The sequence below is a fragment of the Doryrhamphus excisus genome, linkage group LG3 (assembly GCF_037039965.1).
Source record: "Doryrhamphus excisus strain RoL-2023G ecotype Guam linkage group LG3, RoL_Dexc_Guam_v1.1, whole genome shotgun sequence".
In the NCBI taxonomy this organism is placed as follows: Eukaryota; Metazoa; Chordata; class Actinopteri; order Syngnathiformes; family Syngnathidae; genus Doryrhamphus; species Doryrhamphus excisus.
The window spans coordinates 917,554-933,275 of record NC_136359.1 but is presented as its reverse complement, the minus strand read 5'-3'; the positions used below and the strand labels follow the sequence as shown (position 1 = coordinate 933,275).

Sequence of the window (15,722 nt, the reverse complement as noted above, 5' to 3'; positions counted from 1 at the left end):
TACGGTGATGTCACGTGACGTCATCAACAAGGTACCATTCGGCGCTGGAATCTTCCGGTGTTCGTCCCGATGGCGAACTAAACATGTGGGCTCTGCTGCTTGTGCTGCTGGTGTTTCTTTCCAAACCCGCCTGCTGTGTGTTCCAGACTCTTTACTGCACCTTCTCTGACAGCTGCGACTGTGACTTCAGGCCCAATGTCCGAGGTCAGCACTTCCGGTTCTACTCGTGCGGTAGCTAGCTAGCTAGGGTAGCCGGCTAACCCGGTTTGTTTATATTTGTGTGTAACCGACCTTTAGGGCGAGTAATGTTTCAAATAATGAACCATACGTGTCATGTATGTTAGAATTATAATCAATAGCGTGTTAGAGTTATAATCAATAGTGTGTTAGAATTATAATCAATAGCATGTTAGCTTGGCTCGCCTTGTCAAAGATCATGAAACAAATACCGCTGTCACCAAACAACTCTATGAAGAAATGCTGCAAGATGCTAAAGATGCTAAAGATGGTAGATGCCGTTGTCTTGTCAATTAGAGCTGGAGTGGGACCTCTACAAGAACGTCTATGGCCAACATCTGGCTCAGGACATCATCTCCGAGGAGGTGTCCAAGTTCCTTCAGAATAAAAGCCCAGAGAAACCCCTGGTTCTGTCCTTCCACGGCTCTACCGGGACCGGGAAGACGCTGGTCAGCTCCATGCTGGGGAATCACCTGTACGGCTCTGCCATGAGCAGCCCGTATGTCCACCGCTTCATTCCCACGCTGCACTTCCCCTCGGCCGGCGAGGTGGAGCGGTACCGGGTAGGTCCTGATGACGACGCTTGGTGTGTGGCGGCCCCGGCGACTGATGTGGTGCCGTGCTTTTGAACAGGAGCAGCTGAAGGACTGGGTCCAGGGGAACCTGACCCAGTGCGCTCGCTCCGTCTTCATTTTTGACGAGATGGAGAAAATGCAGCCTGGGCTCATCGACGTCCTGGAGCCTTTCCTGGGGCCGTCGCACGTTGTCTTTCGCACAAACTACCGCAAGGCCATCTACGTCTTCATCAGGTGAGGGCTGACTTCATTCTCCCAAAGGTACCATCTTTTTCTTAGAAATGTAAGACTTTTTTTTCTCATAAATGTATTTATTTTTACCTGTAAATTCACACCTTTATTGTCAGAGATTTGCATCTTTTTTTCTTGTGAATTTACAACTTTTTCTCATCAATTTAAAAGATTTTTCTCATCAATTTACAACTTTTTTTTGTAAATTTATGGCTTTATTCTCATAAACCTATGAGCTATTTTCTCAAATTTACAGCTTTATATATTCTCATAAATTCCCAAGCTTTTTTTTGTTAATTTCTTGTCATAAATTGACAACTTTTATTCTGAAAGTCTACATTTTTCCCCCATATTTTCTATTAAATGTATGACTTATTTTTATGTGAATGTATGCTTTTAGTCTCATAAATTGAAGACCTTTTTTTCATAAATGCACAACTTTTTTCTCATAAATTTAATTTTTTTTTCCCTCAAATGTACATTTTTTTTTCTCGTAAATGTATGAACTTTTATTCAAAAAAAGTCTACATTTTTTTCTAATTTTCTAATAAATGTATTACTTATTTTCATGTGAAGGTATGCTTTTATGATGACCTTTTTTGTCATAAATGTACAACCTTTTTTCTCATTAATTTATAACTTTTTTCTCAAATGTATAACTTTTTTCTCGTCAATTTAAAAGATTTTCTCATAAATTTACAACTTTTTTTCTTGTAAATTTACGGCTCTATTCTCATATGATATATCTCTTATGAGCTATTTTCTCATAAATTTACAGCTTCATATATTCTCATAAATTCCCAAGCTTTTTTCTTACTTGTCATAAATTGGCAACTTTTATTCTGAAAAAGTAGACATTTTTTCATAATATTTTCTAATAAATGTATGACTTATTTTCATGTGAAGGTATGCTTTTATTCTCATAAAACAGCACCCTCTGTAGTAGTCGGTGGTACTGCGGGGTTTTAAAACATCGTCATTAGATAGCATTGAAAATGAAACTTAATAAATGTGTGTGTGTGTGTGTGTGTGTGTGTGTGTGTGTGTGTGTGTGTGTGTGTGTGTGTGTGTGTGTGTAGCACGGCGGGTGAGGAGGTGGTGAACAAAGCGGCTCTGGAGCAGCGTCAGGCCGGACACGACCGAGAGGAGATCACGTCCTCCGACCTGCAGGACGCCATCGCTCAGGCGGTCTACGACAACAACTCCAGTGAGCGACGCCATTTTTGTAGTCTCATTACCCGTTGGGCTGCTAAGACTCACTGTCGTCCCCCAGGTGGACTCTTCCGCTCGTCCGTCATCCGGCAGAATCTCATCACCGCCTTCGTGCCCTTCCTGCCGCTGACTCGCCACCACGTGGAGCGCTGCGCGCGCTCGCAGCTGTGCCAGCGCGGCGCCTGCCAGCGCGGCGACGTTGTGCGGGCGGTGGGGGACGACATGGCTTACGCCCCCATGCCGGGACACTACTTCTCCACGAGCGGCTGCAAGAACGTCCCCGCCAAGATTAACCTTTTCCTGTGAGCGTCTGGCCAATGGCGGCGCAGGACGCCTACCTGGACTTCCTGCGTTCATATCGGCATCGGACCTGGCCGCTAGGACTCATCGGGTCCACCTTTTTAGCTGAGGACCAAAGTTTTAGTTTTTTATGAAAAAGTGGACAGTGGTTCAGGCCACACAGCTAGGAGACCCGAGTTCAATTGTACATCCCATATTCCTCCAGCAGAGGGCGCCAAAGACTAACTAGCTGACTTGGTCGACGTCTGAGTGCTTCAACTTTATAAACATTACTGCTTTTTTATTTTCAACGTTTCCCTCCTTTTCTTGAATACTTGAATAAGTTCAGTACACTTCAGTAAGTACACTGTGTAATACCGTGTACTTGTATCATGAGTGTGTTTGAATTTGGACAGTGGCGTGCCATCCGTCCCAAATGGATTACCATCATTAACTGTTTACATGATGATTGTGATATTATTTAAATATAATAAATATTTAAATAATATTGAAATATAATAAATTGTGTAAAATAAGGGGAAATTATGTATTAATTATGTGAAATATTTATAATTAAAGTGATATTTCAATAAACAAGGAAACACTCAGAATTGCAACACCATAAGACAATATCGACTGTACTGCATTGTGTACTATATTATGTAGTCTCAAGGTAAATAAAGTATTTAGATATTTAATGGGTTTGTCTTTATGTCAGGATGGCCGAGCGGTCTAAGGCGCTACGTTCAGGTCGTAGTCTACTCTGTAGGCGTGGGTTCGAATCCCACTTCTGACATGACTGTTTTGTAACTTAAGTGTTCTAAGTGCGTATCGTCAGAAGCGAGGCTAGCTAGCACCTTCGTGGCTAACGTTAGCCCTTAATTGTTCAAGTCCTAGCAAAGTCACCCGCGTGGCTAGTATGGGACCCCCATATTGCGTACTTGGACTGTGTTTGAACCCCGGTCTGCATCCAACCAGGTCAGTAGCCTACCGGTCTTCGGAGGCGTGAACCTTCCTCACGCTTCCTGGTTGTGTCACGTGGTCTCGTGTTTACCCTGACGTCATGGCAGAATATGTGCCTTCAATGGCGACAGTAAAGGAGCAAAATGATGAGTAGTTTTAATGAGGTTTTACAGGAGAGAGCTCACAGCTAAACCTGATATATTAAACAGTAGTAGTGTTCATAATTACTGTATTTAGGTAGTACTTTTTGGCTACTTCCTTCATTTGTAAAATCCGATGCAAACGCCGTTTTATTCATGTTCAATTTCACCGCATATGCTGTTCCCCAGGCGCCATGAATGCACCATCATTATATGGCGTTTTGTATCGAATACGGACGGAAGCCGTGAGGCACATACAACTGCTAGTAAAACAGCATGGACGTTCCGAGCGAGCAGCAGCGAGGAAGTTTCTATATTTAACTGCAACGTTGAAATGCTATGTTTGGAAACACTACGGATTCTCAAAGAACAAAGAACACCACAACACGGACACGTCTACCCCCCCCCCCCATCTTCTCCGTCTAGGAACCAAGAAGAACCAAGCAAATCAGGTCAGTGGATCTTATTGCTTTCCAAATTGTCCAGGAGATATATTGTATATACACTCATTTAGAGTTACAGTATACTTCCAGGGAGGTGCACCCCAGGGCTCTACCCTGGAACCAAAACTCTTTCTTACATGTATTTAATATATAAACAATATAATTCATACATACATACATGCATATAAAAATGACATTTCACATCCATAAATGTCATATTTCATACTTCAATTCATACATAGATGACGTATTTCCTACATACAGTCTTACATAAATGATGCATTTAATCTATAAACAACATATCTTATGCTTAAATTCATACATAAATGACATATTTCAACATAAATGTCATATTTCATCCTTCAATTCATACGTAAATGACATTTTACATATATAGATGACGTATTGCCTACATACATTCTTACATAAATGAAGTATGTAATATATAAACAACATATTTTATGCTTAAATTCATATATAAATGACGTATTTCAAGCATAAATGTCATGTTTCATACTTCAATTCATACATTGGTGACATATTTCCTACATACATTCTTACATAAAGGATGTATTTAATATATAAACAACATATTTTATGCTTAAATTCATACATAAATGACATATTTCAAACATAAATGTAATATTTCATGCTTCAATTCATACATAAATGAATTTTTCATACATAGATGACGTATTTCCTACATACATTCTTACATTAGTGAGACATTTAATATAGTATAAACAACATATTTTATGCTTAAATTCATACATAAATGACATATTTCAAACATAAATGTAATATTTCATGCTTCAATTCATACATAAATGAAATTTTCATACATAGATGACGTATTTCTTACATACGTTCTTACATTAGTGACACATTTAATATATAAACAACATATTTTGTGCTTCAATTCATACATAAATGACATATTTCAAACATAAATGTAATATTTCATGCTTCAATTCATACATAAATGAATTTTTCATACATAGATGACGTATTTCTTACATACATTCTTACATAAATGACGCATTTAACATATAAACAACATATTTTATGCTTAAATTCATACATAAATGACATATTTCAAACATAAATGTAATATTTCATGCTTCAATTCATACATAAATGAATTTTTCATACATAGATGACGTATTTCCTACATACATTCTTACATAAATGAAGTATGTAATATATAAACAACATATTTTATGCTTAAATTCATACATAAATGACATATTTCAAACATAAATGTCATGTTTCATACTTCAATTCATACATTGGTGACATATTTCCTACATACATTCTTACATAAATGATGTATTTAATATATAAACAAGATATTTTATGCTTAAATTCATACATAAATGACATATTTCAAACATAAATGTAATATTTCATGCTTCGATTCATACATAAATGAATTTTTCATACATAGATGACGTATTTCTTACATACATTCTTACATAAATGACGCATTTAACACATAAACAACATATTTTATGCTTCAATTCATACATAAATGACATATTTCAAACATAAATGTAATATTTCATGCTTCGATTCATACATAAATGAATTTTTCATACATAGATGACGTATTTCTTACATACATTCTTACATAAATGACGCATTTAACATATAAACAACATATTTTATGCTTAAATTCATACATAAATGACATATTTCAAACATAAATGTCATATATCATACTTCAATTTATACATATGTGAGGTATTTCCTACATACATGAAAGAACATACACAAGAAGGAAGAGGAACTTACTAGAAAGGTCAGGAAAGGTCATCAAAGGTGGGCCTAAGCGGCGTCCAGCGGCCGATGTCCACACACAATTCTCCTTGTCATCCCAACATTCCACAAGAATTGCGTTTGGACAATCAGCCGCGGGAGCGCCAATTATCTTGCGTGTACGCGGAGAAGTGTCCTCATCGTCGTCACCTGCCCCCATGGTGCCCCCCCAATGGTGCCGCCCCCCATGGTGCCCCACGATGGACCAGGCGGGTCCAGCCTGGCCTGACGGGAGGACGTCCTGAGTGGACGCGCTCCTCTCCTGCTGCTCACATTTCAATCTCCTACATGCGGGGGGGGGGGGGGGGGGGGGGGGGGGGGGGGGGTTAAATGTTCTATGTGGTCTGAGAGGGGGGGTCTCACCTCTTAAAGACACAACAGTCTCAAGATGGACACTCCTCGTGCTTCATCACCGTCACCTCACAAGCTTGCAATTATTGGAAGTAAAAATGTATTATTGTTATAATTATTATTATTTAAAAATTATTAACACTTTTTAAATGTATTTATTATTATTTTTCAATTTTTACATTATTCCTATTACGAATAATAATTTTAATGTAATAAAATGTGTTGTATAACTTGCTTATTTTAACGTTTGAATATATTTTAGAACTAAATAAAACATTGAAGCTCATTTATTTTATAAATCATATACATTTGATGTCATTTTTTATTTAATGTAATGTCATAAAATTTACGTACAAATTTCAACAAATTAATCATTAAACAATTTTAAAAATAAACATAAAATATATTTGTTGTGTAGTTTGTCAGTTATTTATTATTTGTATTTTATTGACATGATTATTGTATTTGCCCTTTAATATTTTATTTGGTATAAGAATTTAGTAATTCAGTATTTATCAAAATAAACACATTAATAAAATATATTTAGATTTTATTCTTTTAATAAATATGATTAATAAATATGAATAATGATCATTATTAGTATTTAATTAACTTATATTAGTTAAATGATTAGATAAATAAAACAAATTATTATTATTAATAAATCCCATATATTTTGTCATTTTTCATTTGGGTTGTATATTAAATATTTATTAAAAAAATTAGAATTTTTTAAATTTAAATGGTCCCACTAACACCCCCTCCCTCCATCGGAGAAGGCGAACCGATGAAGACTCTCGCTGGCGTTAAAGCTAAACGGCTAAAGTCAAAACACCTTGCAGACAGAACGCGGGGAAAAGTGGGGAAGAAAAAGGAAGTGACATGGTTAGCCGCCCCGCCCCCTAGCGGCTATCACAGCAACCACACAAGACCACTTTAGCCCAGCAAAGTTTAATTGCAAGAAAATATGATCAGAGTGAGACATCCCAAAGATGTCACGTATGCGTGTGTGCCGCTCGTCTGCCCCCTGCTGGGGGGGAGGACTGTCCTACTTCCTCCTGGCTCAGCTGGGACAGCAGCAGGTCCACGCTCTGGACCAGAACCGAGTCCAGAACCTTCCGCTCCTCGCAGGTGAAGCGACCCAGGACGTGACGATCCACCGACGTCTTCCCCGCTGGACGTCCGATCCCGACCCGGAGTCTGAGCATCACCTGTGAAAGAGGGGGGGGGAATTAGTGACCCGGGTCTAACAGAACCGGTGCAGGGGTACCTGATTGAACCTACGTCGGACTGAAGACAGGACACGCAGGAACGGACTCCGTTGTGACCTCTGTCAGGAACAACCAATCAGATTTCACTTGATCTTGATCACATGACCGGAAGACGTCAGCGGGTGTCAGGACCCACCTGGCGCTGCCCCCGTGCTTGATGGACATCTTGCCCAAAGGTTTGTCCAGCTCGTCGTGGACCAGAATGACATCCTCGGGACGGACGCCATATTTGCTGGCTGATTACAACAAGGAGGCGTCAGTCGCGTGAAGGTCGAAGCCGCCACCCGCCGCTTTGGCGTACGCTCATCAAATCGCGCTCACCCGCTTTGGCCACCGCCACGCCGTTGACGTTCATCGGCACTTTGGGGCGGAGCAACACCAGCCGCGTGTTTTGCGTCTCGGAGACCACGACGTCACCACACACCTGCTTGTCGCCATGCCAACGCTGGCCCAGGCCCAGGCGGGCGGCCAGGGCGCCCAGCACCGCCATGCCCACGCTGTGTCTGGTAGCCTCCATCCCCGGGTTGCCCAGACCCGCCACCTGCAACACAGATGAGCCTCAACTGGGGTTTATGCCAAGGGGGGGCGTCTCTGCAGGACCGTCCAGAGAGGTCGGGTCCTTGCACCCATGGAACGGACCCCCAGAAGACGTCATTGTGTTGTCGGAACAAGTTAAGTGTTGTCACGCTGCACACAAAGCTCAGTGTGTGTGTGTGTGTGTGTGTGTGTGTGTGTGTAAGACACTCAGTGTTTGTTATTGAAAGAACACTAAGCCTTACATGATGGGCACTCTTCACATTATGGACTAAAATCGTAAAAAAATGAGAAAAAAAGCTCTTAAAACACACGCCGAATTGAGCATTACTGTCTTCTCATCCATAAGACGCAGCGGCGTGTATTTTTACCACATGCAGCCTCGAATAAACACGCAGCGATGATTCAAATGGCAACTTTGTGCCGGGAGTTTCGCTCACATCCGGCCCCGTGAGGGGCGGCGACTGTTACGGAGCGTTAGCCCACCACCGGCGGCGGTTTATCTGCTCGGATGTTGTCGGTGCCGAGCGGCTGCCTCCGGCTTACCATCTTGCTGCGTCCGTGTGTGAGGGCTTGTGCTTCCGTGCTCACGCTAGCCGCCGCCCAGTCCTGGCTCCACCAAACCCGGTTTAAAAGTGTCGTCAAACGACGCTGCATGGTGCCGAGATAGCGGCTTCTTGGGGTCAAACGCCACGAAATGAAGGCTAATAGACTAAGAAAATAGCTGCTCATCGTTCGGCGGACAGCAAAGAGGTAGAAAGGACTGCAGGGGTTCACTAAACATTTTAGCCATCAATCCAAGCTGACCTCCGTGATTCAGTTAGCATGCGGCTAATGCTAGCGACATTGTCTACCAGGCGCAGACAAGCCAACGTAAGTATATCCGTGATTCAGTTAGCATGCGGCTAATGCTGTCGGCATTATCTATCGTAGACGTACTAAGTCTATTTTACAATAAAAACATTTGTGGTATTGTGTAAATTGTATTAAAACTCATAAATTCATGAACTGTTAGCTAAACACTTCCTTAGCGTCTTCCTGTCAAAGGCGGAAGTCAACGAGTTGAACAAAAACAAGACAAGGTAGAATATGGAAGCCCACAGCGACACTCGGTGGCGGCTGTAAGAACTACAACAACACTTAGTCAGCCATTTGGGTCTATTGTACTAGTGCATGTGTACATTTTTTTTATTTTAATGTTTAACCATTTTATTGAGCCTTTCATGTGGAAAAAATATAACATAAAAATACATATTATAATTATAATTTGAATAAATTTATTGTAATTTTATTTGCATATTTTATTTTCATACATGATAAATACTACTAAATTATTTCTAAAAATATAAAAGTACAATACTATTTGTTACAAAAGTTAAAAAAAGACTAATTTCTTGATGAGAAAAAATACTATTATTTCATTTTTATATAAGATAAATTTTATAAAAAAATATTTAAAAAATATATATATATACATATACATGCCATTATCTGGATTTGGGCGATGATGGTGCTGTTGAAAACCTCCGGCATGGTGTCCCGGGTGGTCTTCAAGATGGTTGAACTCCGAGATGTTCATGGTCTGGCCGGGGAACTGATAGACGTGGTCCAGGTCGTATGTGTCATGACCTGGTACTTCTTGTAGTACTCAGTTAGTACTCTAGCCCCGCCATGGCAGGGAGAAACCAGTGAACTTGGGGACCGTACTGGTTCTTGCCCCCATGGAGTGTTTGTGTGTAAGTGGTAGAAGAAGGAGCGACCAAGCGACACAAGAAAGGAGACACGACGTAGCGGCTGCTTTTATTGCGAAGCAAAGGATTTGGGGTCAAAGATCATTCCTCAGCCGGCGAGCAAGGCAGCGTCCCAGACACGGGCTGACACCTCTCCACCACGGCGTTGATCTCGCCCACGCTCACGCCGTCGTAGGTCCCCGTGATGGACGTCCAGCGTGTGTCCCCGTCGTGGTTGGTGCGGCTGAGCCGGGCCGTGAAGGGAATGTCGGCGCTCATCTTCCTGCCGTCCATCCTGACGCTGCAGGAGAAGTTGGGCGGGACCAGGATCTCCACGCCGACCGAGTGGCTGATGGCTTCCACCAAGCTGGTTCCCTCTGAGAAGGTGACCGTCTGCTCCCGGGTGAAGTCCACCGTCCCTGGACCCAGAATGGGCACCTTGGCCTTCATGGTGGAAACGGAGCCGTTGCGGGTCTCCCTGCCGATGTCCCAGGTCTTCTCGGTGGCGCTGGTCTTCTCCAGCCTCACCGTCTTCTCCACGCTGCCGCACTCCAAGTTGGTGACCTTGGCCATCTGGAGGGTCTCCGGGGGATGGTGGAAGAGCTTCATGCGGTCCACGGCGTACTCCACGTGGGAGATGTGCTGGCTGTAGACGTCCCTGTTGATGGTCAAGACCTGGTACTTCTTGTACCAGTACTCCTCGCCCTCCCAGGGCAGGAAGAAGGCTTCGTGTTGGGTCACCACCTTGCCCAGGCCGTACTTGTTCTTGCCCACGAAGATGTCCTCGTGGACGCAGGTCCTCACCGCGTTCTGAGGCACCGACCCGTACGAGTCCTCCACCCACTCCAGAAACTCAAAGTGGTCCACGTTGACCAGCACCTCGAACCCGGACGAGGCGTACTCTTTGTCGGCGTAGGGGTAGTGGCAGAAGCTGCCTTTGGCGGCCGTGAAGAAGCCCGCCTGGCACTTGACCTTGCACACGTAGTCGGTGCGCTCGGCGTAGCCGTTAAAGATGGCCACCGCCCCGCGGGGCAGGGAACCGTTCCAGGTCACCCATCTGAGGTTGATGTGGTCTTCGAACACGGGGGAGGAGTCGGACGCCTCCTCGGGCTCTCGGGACTCCACCAAGGCCGGATCCTTCGCGGCTTCCCGCCGGGGGACAACTTCTCCCCGTGCTGCTAAACAACGAGGCATGTTAGCATAGCCGGCTAGTTAGCATAGCGCTAAGTTAGCTACGGTTTAATGTAGTAATTTTAGTGATTTGAATATATTTTTAATGTACTTATTTTGAGGTTTTTTGTTGTTTAATGGAGAGGTTTTTTTTAACCTATTATTTATTTTTTACTTAGCCATTTTTTATTCAGTTTTATAAAAAATAGATTTAGTTATTATATATATATATTTATTTGTGTATATTGTAGTTTATATATACATGTATACTGTTTTTTGAAATATATTTTTATTTAGTTATTTTTAATGTATTTAATTTTTTTCCCACATAATGTACTTATTTACATTTATTTTTTACTTATTTAATTAGTTTACTTTATTTCATGACTTTGTATTATTTTAGTATTTAGTTTCCTGAATTTTTTGATGTTATGAATAATTTGTTATTATGTTATGAGTTTTAACGTAGTTTTGTTAAATGTTATTTATTTCTAGTGATTTTGACTGTTTTTTTGTATTTTTTGGTATTGATTATGAATGTACTTATTTAGTCATGCGTGTCGTCACGTGACTCACCGGGGTGGTCAAACTGCAGCGTGGGGCCGCACAGGTGAACCAGGACCAGGACCGCCACAGCAACACGCCTCGTCGTCATCATCTACACACACAAACACACACACAAACACACACACAAATACACACACGCCATATTCATATTGTGTAGTCTGGTCACATAGAGCATGCAGTTCTCCGCGTAGCCGTAAGAGGGCAGCAAAGCTCCGTAGAACTTGTAGCATCTTGACTGGCAGCTGTCAAACTTGACAGTTAGTGGATTTTGTTCTCAGTTATGATGAATATGATCTTCATCGTGACTATTGGCGTCCTTTAGCGATCTTGTTTTTAGGAAACGTCAGAGAAATCAGAGAATATGTTTACCTTGCCAGGCTCCCGTTGCTGACACGCCGCGGTTGTTGCTCCGAACGTCCTTTTTAAAAGCTCGGAGGGCGGGGTGGAGGTGGGGGGGGGACTTATTGCCCCCATAAAGACGCACTTCTCCCACGTTGGCTCGGCGAGAAGTTGCGATTGTCCAAAAATCGCAACTTTGTTTTGCCGCTTTTTGGCTGAGGGACACGCCTCCGTCCTCGTGCCTCACGTTGGTCCCCTTCACCCCCCCCCCTTACCCACTCCTCTTCTTAAGCTTCCACGTGTGGGTGGAAGGACAAGACGTTACCATGGCAACGTGCTAAGCCCCGGGCCCAGCTCGTCCAATCACATGACAGCTCATCCATCCCATGCACTTATTATCGATTACCTTGATAGGAGACGGACAGATAAGGGAAGGAGATAAGGGAAGGAGATAAGGGAAGGTGGGAACACGGTGATTAGATTTGTCACACACACACACACACACACACACACACACACACACACGTCCTTGATAGTGATGACCTTGACACAAAAAGTTAGCGTGAACTCCAAAAAGATAATCAGATTATGAGTTCATTGTTATGAAATAAAATGACACTTTTTTTCTCTTCAAATTCTTTTTTTTTTTAGTTTTTGCTTTTATTTCCTTCAAATTTTCCAAATATAACTTTATTTCCGTAATATTTTAATATTTCCCAAATCCCAATTTTACGGCTGCAGAAATGTCGTTCTTTATTGAATATTTCAAGCCTATTGTACTAAAATAATATTATTTTTCCTCCTTCTGACCTCATTTTTATAAAATTGCAAATTTTTTGATTAGAATGCAAATTTCTAAAAAAATATTTTTCTTTTATTAAGATATATATTTTAAAAATTTCTCTTAATTTTCCAAATATTTCAACTTTTTCTTGTCGATTTTATTTTTGTAAGATTTGGATTTTATTCCCATAATATTCGGACTTTCTTGTCTTTTTGATCTTTTTTATATTTATGCTACTAAAACAACAGTATTTTTCCTCCTAATATTATGACCTCATTCTTATAAAATTGCACATTTTTTTATTAGAATGCAAATTTCTTTAAAAAAAAATCCTTTTTTAAGATTAATTTTTTAAATTGCTGTTATATTCTTTAAATTTTCCAAATATTTCAACTTTTTCTTGTCAATTTTATTCTTGTAAGATTTGGACTTTATACCCATAATATTCTGACTTTCTTATCTTTTTGATCTTTTGTATATTTATGCTGCTAAAACGACATTATTTTTCCTTCTAATATGAATAGTTTATTTTTGCAAAATTGCATTTTTTTTTCTTTAAATCGTCCAAATATTTCAACTTTCTTCTTGTAATATTCTGACTTATATTTTGTTTCTCATATTACCGCACTAAAAGTAATATATATATATGAACTATATGCTATTAAAATGTCCACAAAATATTGCTCTAATATTGTTTATTCTCATAAAATTGCATTTTTTTCATTTCTGCAACCTAATTTTTCCAAAAATGGCAACCTTTTCTGTTTGTTATAATGTTTTGACTGTTAAAAAATACGTTTATCTGGAGTTGGCCTTGACGCTAGCAAAGGTAATACGGGCTTGCAGTGCGCCTTTCCGCCACACGAGGGAGTTGAAGCTTCAGCAAGTGGAAATGTTGGCTAATAGATCATGCTTGCACGGCGTGACCGGGTTCAAGTTCTGCCGTGGATTGAAAGTTGTTCGGTGTGGGACACCAAGGCGACGTGAACTTTGACCCCGCCACCGGTGTCCTGTCCCGTTAATGATGCCTCTGGCCTCATCTTATCTTATCGTGGACGTTTTTCTTTCTACTGCTCGATAACGATAAAGATGCTCGATAACGATAAAGATGTTAGCTAACGTTGCGCCCCGGGCTTTATGGCTAGCAGGTCGTAAAGGTGAGTATAAAGAGCGGGACAGGAAGCAGCAGGACGCGGCGGACCTCAACGGCCGAGGTGAGTTCCATCCATCGCAACCTCAATCATTCCTGTCAATCGTCATATGTACATGTCAATCATTATTCGTGTTATTTGGTCTTCCTCTACGCCTCCTACCTGGAGGAGGCCATCTCGGTCTGGCCTAAAGGACTTTATCTCCAAGGCCGCTAACATATAATGTCCTCTGATGTACTCCTTCCTGATCCTATCCATCCTGGTCACTCCCATCCTCATCTCTGCTACATCCAAATAATAATAATAATAATTATTATTATTTTTCTATATGAGGCCAGCAGGTGCTGCTAGCTAGACCTTGTACAACTTGAAGGAGCTAGCTGACTAGAAGGTGGGCGTGTCATGTGCTTTTCATCAGCCAATCAGCAAGAAGGAGTCATGATGGAACATTGAGAAGGAGCGTACGTCCTGAACGGCACTCATGAATATTTCATGTTGTGTTTGATTGACAGATGAAGGCGTGGTCGCTCTTGTTCTGTGTCCTAGTGGGAGGGGCCTGGGGGGCTCTGCAGGACATCGTCCAGAAAAGTGTTGCGCACCGGAAAGGTCAGAATCCTGGTCCATGCCTTCTTTCAGATCTCGTCAAAATAAAAGTCTGACGTGGTGTTCTTCACAGTCTCGCTCCTGAACCCGGACCTGGAGGACCGCGTGCCTGGCCTGAGCGCCGGCACCCCCGCGCCGGGTCCCGCCGTTCCGGCCGACCTGGAACAGCAGGATGACCTGCCGTCCTCCTTCATTTTCGGCGACAACGTCAACCTGGAGTGGCGCACGTGGAACGGCTCGCTGCCCGATGGCGCCGCCGCCATCTACAACGGCTACGCCGAGCGCACCGACTACGTGTGCAAATTCAAGTGTGAGGCCGGCTTCTACAACCCCGACATGGGACCCTACTGCCGCTACCCCTACGGAGACCGCGAGTACTACGCCCCTGAGTTCCACATCCTCACCAACAGAGACAACTTTGAGTTCTTGGAGTGGAAGGACGGTTCCTACGGTTCCGTGCCCCAGCACTCGGTCAGGACCTGCCCCGGGGTGGGCATCTACGTGGGCAAGAACAAGTACGGCCTGGGCAAGGTGGTCCCCCAGTTTGAGGCCTTCTTCCTGCCGTGGGAGGGCGACGAGTACTGGTACAAGAGGTACCAGGTCTTGACCATCAACAGGGACGCTTACACGCAGCACATCTCCGACGTCAAGTACAACCTGGACGAGGTGGCCATCTTTCAGTACCCCCCCGAGACCATGCGCATCTCCGGGGTCACCAACAACGAGTGTCAGGCCATACAGAAGACCGTCACCATCTCCAAGACCACCGAGGTGGAGACCACCTGGAACATCGGCCGAGCCACCATGCTGGGCATCACCGGCAGCATCACCGCCAAAATCCCGCTCATCGGTTCCGGCGGTCTGGAGCTGAGCGGTGAGAAGACCCTGCAGTTCTCCCGAGGGACCACCGTGGTGGAGGCGCTCAGCCACTCCGTGTCCGTGGAGCTCAGCGTCCCCCCCAACCACTCCTGCCGCGTGCGCATGGAGGGCCGCAAGGTCAAGGCCGACGTCCCGTACACGGCGCGCCTCAGCCGCACGTACCGCAACGGAGACACCCAGTGGACGTCCATCTCGGGCACCTACGACGGAGTCCAGATTGGGGAGGTGCGAGCCGTGGTGGACCGCTGCGAGCCCGTCGCCGACGCCAAGCCGTGCCCGTGAAGATTAACAATAAAAAATCTCAAATCATAAAAAGTGTCTCTTTTCTTTAGCGAGGAAGACATGTTAACTCTGATTAACGCGAAGTACCCACTACTACTACTACTACTACTACTACTACTACTACTACTGTGCTGCCCTTCATATGTTGTATTGTTTGGCTGTT

The 15,722-nt window shown here is 43.0% G+C and overlaps 4 protein-coding genes and 1 non-coding gene across 5 annotated transcripts; 3 read left to right on the top strand and 2 right to left on the bottom strand.

Annotated features, from left to right (window-relative positions):
- Positions 1-9: 9 nt before the first annotated feature.
- Positions 10-2,845, top strand: tor2a (torsin family 2, member A). The gene is made up of 5 exons (XM_058070850.2): positions 10-204; positions 535-800; positions 871-1,046; positions 2,123-2,250; positions 2,317-2,845. Exons 1-5 carry the CDS (start codon positions 84-86, stop codon positions 2,559-2,561), a joined length of 936 nt encoding a protein of 311 aa, XP_057926833.2. The 5' UTR covers positions 10-83; the 3' UTR covers positions 2,562-2,845.
- Positions 2,846-3,247: 402 nt separating this feature from the next.
- trnal-cag (transfer RNA leucine (anticodon CAG)) lies at positions 3,248-3,330 on the top strand. Its single transcript has one exon. It is a non-coding gene; the product is annotated as a tRNA-Leu (tRNA).
- Positions 3,331-7,185: 3,855 nt separating this feature from the next.
- ptrh1 (peptidyl-tRNA hydrolase 1 homolog) lies at positions 7,186-9,113 on the bottom strand. The gene is made up of 5 exons (XM_078789286.1): positions 8,601-9,113; positions 7,842-8,061; positions 7,657-7,756; positions 7,534-7,579; positions 7,186-7,460 (listed from the first exon to the last, which is right to left on the bottom strand). The coding sequence occupies exons 1-5, from the start codon at positions 8,784-8,786 to the stop codon at positions 7,245-7,247; spliced, it is 768 nt and encodes a 255-aa protein (XP_078645412.1). The 5' UTR covers positions 8,787-9,113; the 3' UTR covers positions 7,186-7,244.
- Positions 9,114-9,849: 736 nt separating this feature from the next.
- On the bottom strand, positions 9,850-12,006 carry LOC131128290 (natterin-3-like). Its single transcript, XM_058070998.2, has 3 exons — positions 11,891-12,006; positions 11,531-11,612; positions 9,850-10,962 (listed from the first exon to the last, which is right to left on the bottom strand). The coding sequence occupies exons 1-3, from the start codon at positions 11,993-11,995 to the stop codon at positions 9,887-9,889; spliced, it is 1,263 nt and encodes a 420-aa protein (XP_057926981.2). The 5' UTR covers positions 11,996-12,006; the 3' UTR covers positions 9,850-9,886.
- Positions 12,007-14,081: 2,075 nt separating this feature from the next.
- Positions 14,082-15,577, top strand: LOC131128305 (natterin-3-like). The gene is made up of 2 exons (XM_058071018.2): positions 14,082-14,401; positions 14,472-15,577. The coding sequence occupies exons 1-2, from the start codon at positions 14,308-14,310 to the stop codon at positions 15,557-15,559; spliced, it is 1,182 nt and encodes a 393-aa protein (XP_057927001.2). The 5' UTR covers positions 14,082-14,307; the 3' UTR covers positions 15,560-15,577.
- The last annotated feature ends 145 nt before the right edge of the window (positions 15,578-15,722 follow it).

Excerpts from the sequence above, each read along its gene's own strand:
- tor2a (XM_058070850.2), top strand. The coding sequence starts at position 84 with ATGTGGGCTCTGCTGCTTGTGCTGCTGGTGTTTCTTTCCAAACCCGCC. Across the intron at positions 801-870 it reads GCGAGGTGGAGCGGTACCGG|GAGCAGCTGAAGGACTGGGT; the intron begins GTAGGTCCTGAT and ends GCTTTTGAACAG. Across the intron at positions 1,047-2,122 it reads GCCATCTACGTCTTCATCAG|CACGGCGGGTGAGGAGGTGG; the intron begins GTGAGGGCTGAC and ends GTGTGTGTGTAG.
- ptrh1 (XM_078789286.1), bottom strand. The coding sequence starts at position 8,786 with ATGAGCAGCTATTTTCTTAGTCTATTAGCCTTCATTTCGTGGCGTTTG. Across the intron at positions 8,062-8,600 it reads CACACGGACGCAGCAAGATG|GTGGCGGGTCTGGGCAACCC; the intron begins GTAAGCCGGAGG and ends TCTGTGTTGCAG. Across the intron at positions 7,461-7,533 it reads TGTCCTGTCTTCAGTCCGAC|GTGATGCTCAGACTCCGGGT; the intron begins GTAGGTTCAATC and ends CCTCTTTCACAG.
- LOC131128290 (XM_058070998.2), bottom strand. The coding sequence starts at position 11,995 with ATGGGGGCAATAAGTCCCCCCCCCACCTCCACCCCGCCCTCCGAGCTT. Across the intron at positions 11,613-11,890 it reads AGCAACGGGAGCCTGGCAAG|ATGATGACGACGAGGCGTGT; the intron begins GTAAACATATTC and ends TTGTGTGTGTAG. Across the intron at positions 10,963-11,530 it reads GCTGCAGTTTGACCACCCCG|CAGCACGGGGAGAAGTTGTC; the intron begins GTGAGTCACGTG and ends CTCGTTGTTTAG.
- LOC131128305 (XM_058071018.2), top strand. The coding sequence starts at position 14,308 with ATGAAGGCGTGGTCGCTCTTGTTCTGTGTCCTAGTGGGAGGGGCCTGG. Across the intron at positions 14,402-14,471 it reads AAGTGTTGCGCACCGGAAAG|TCTCGCTCCTGAACCCGGAC; the intron begins GTCAGAATCCTG and ends TGTTCTTCACAG.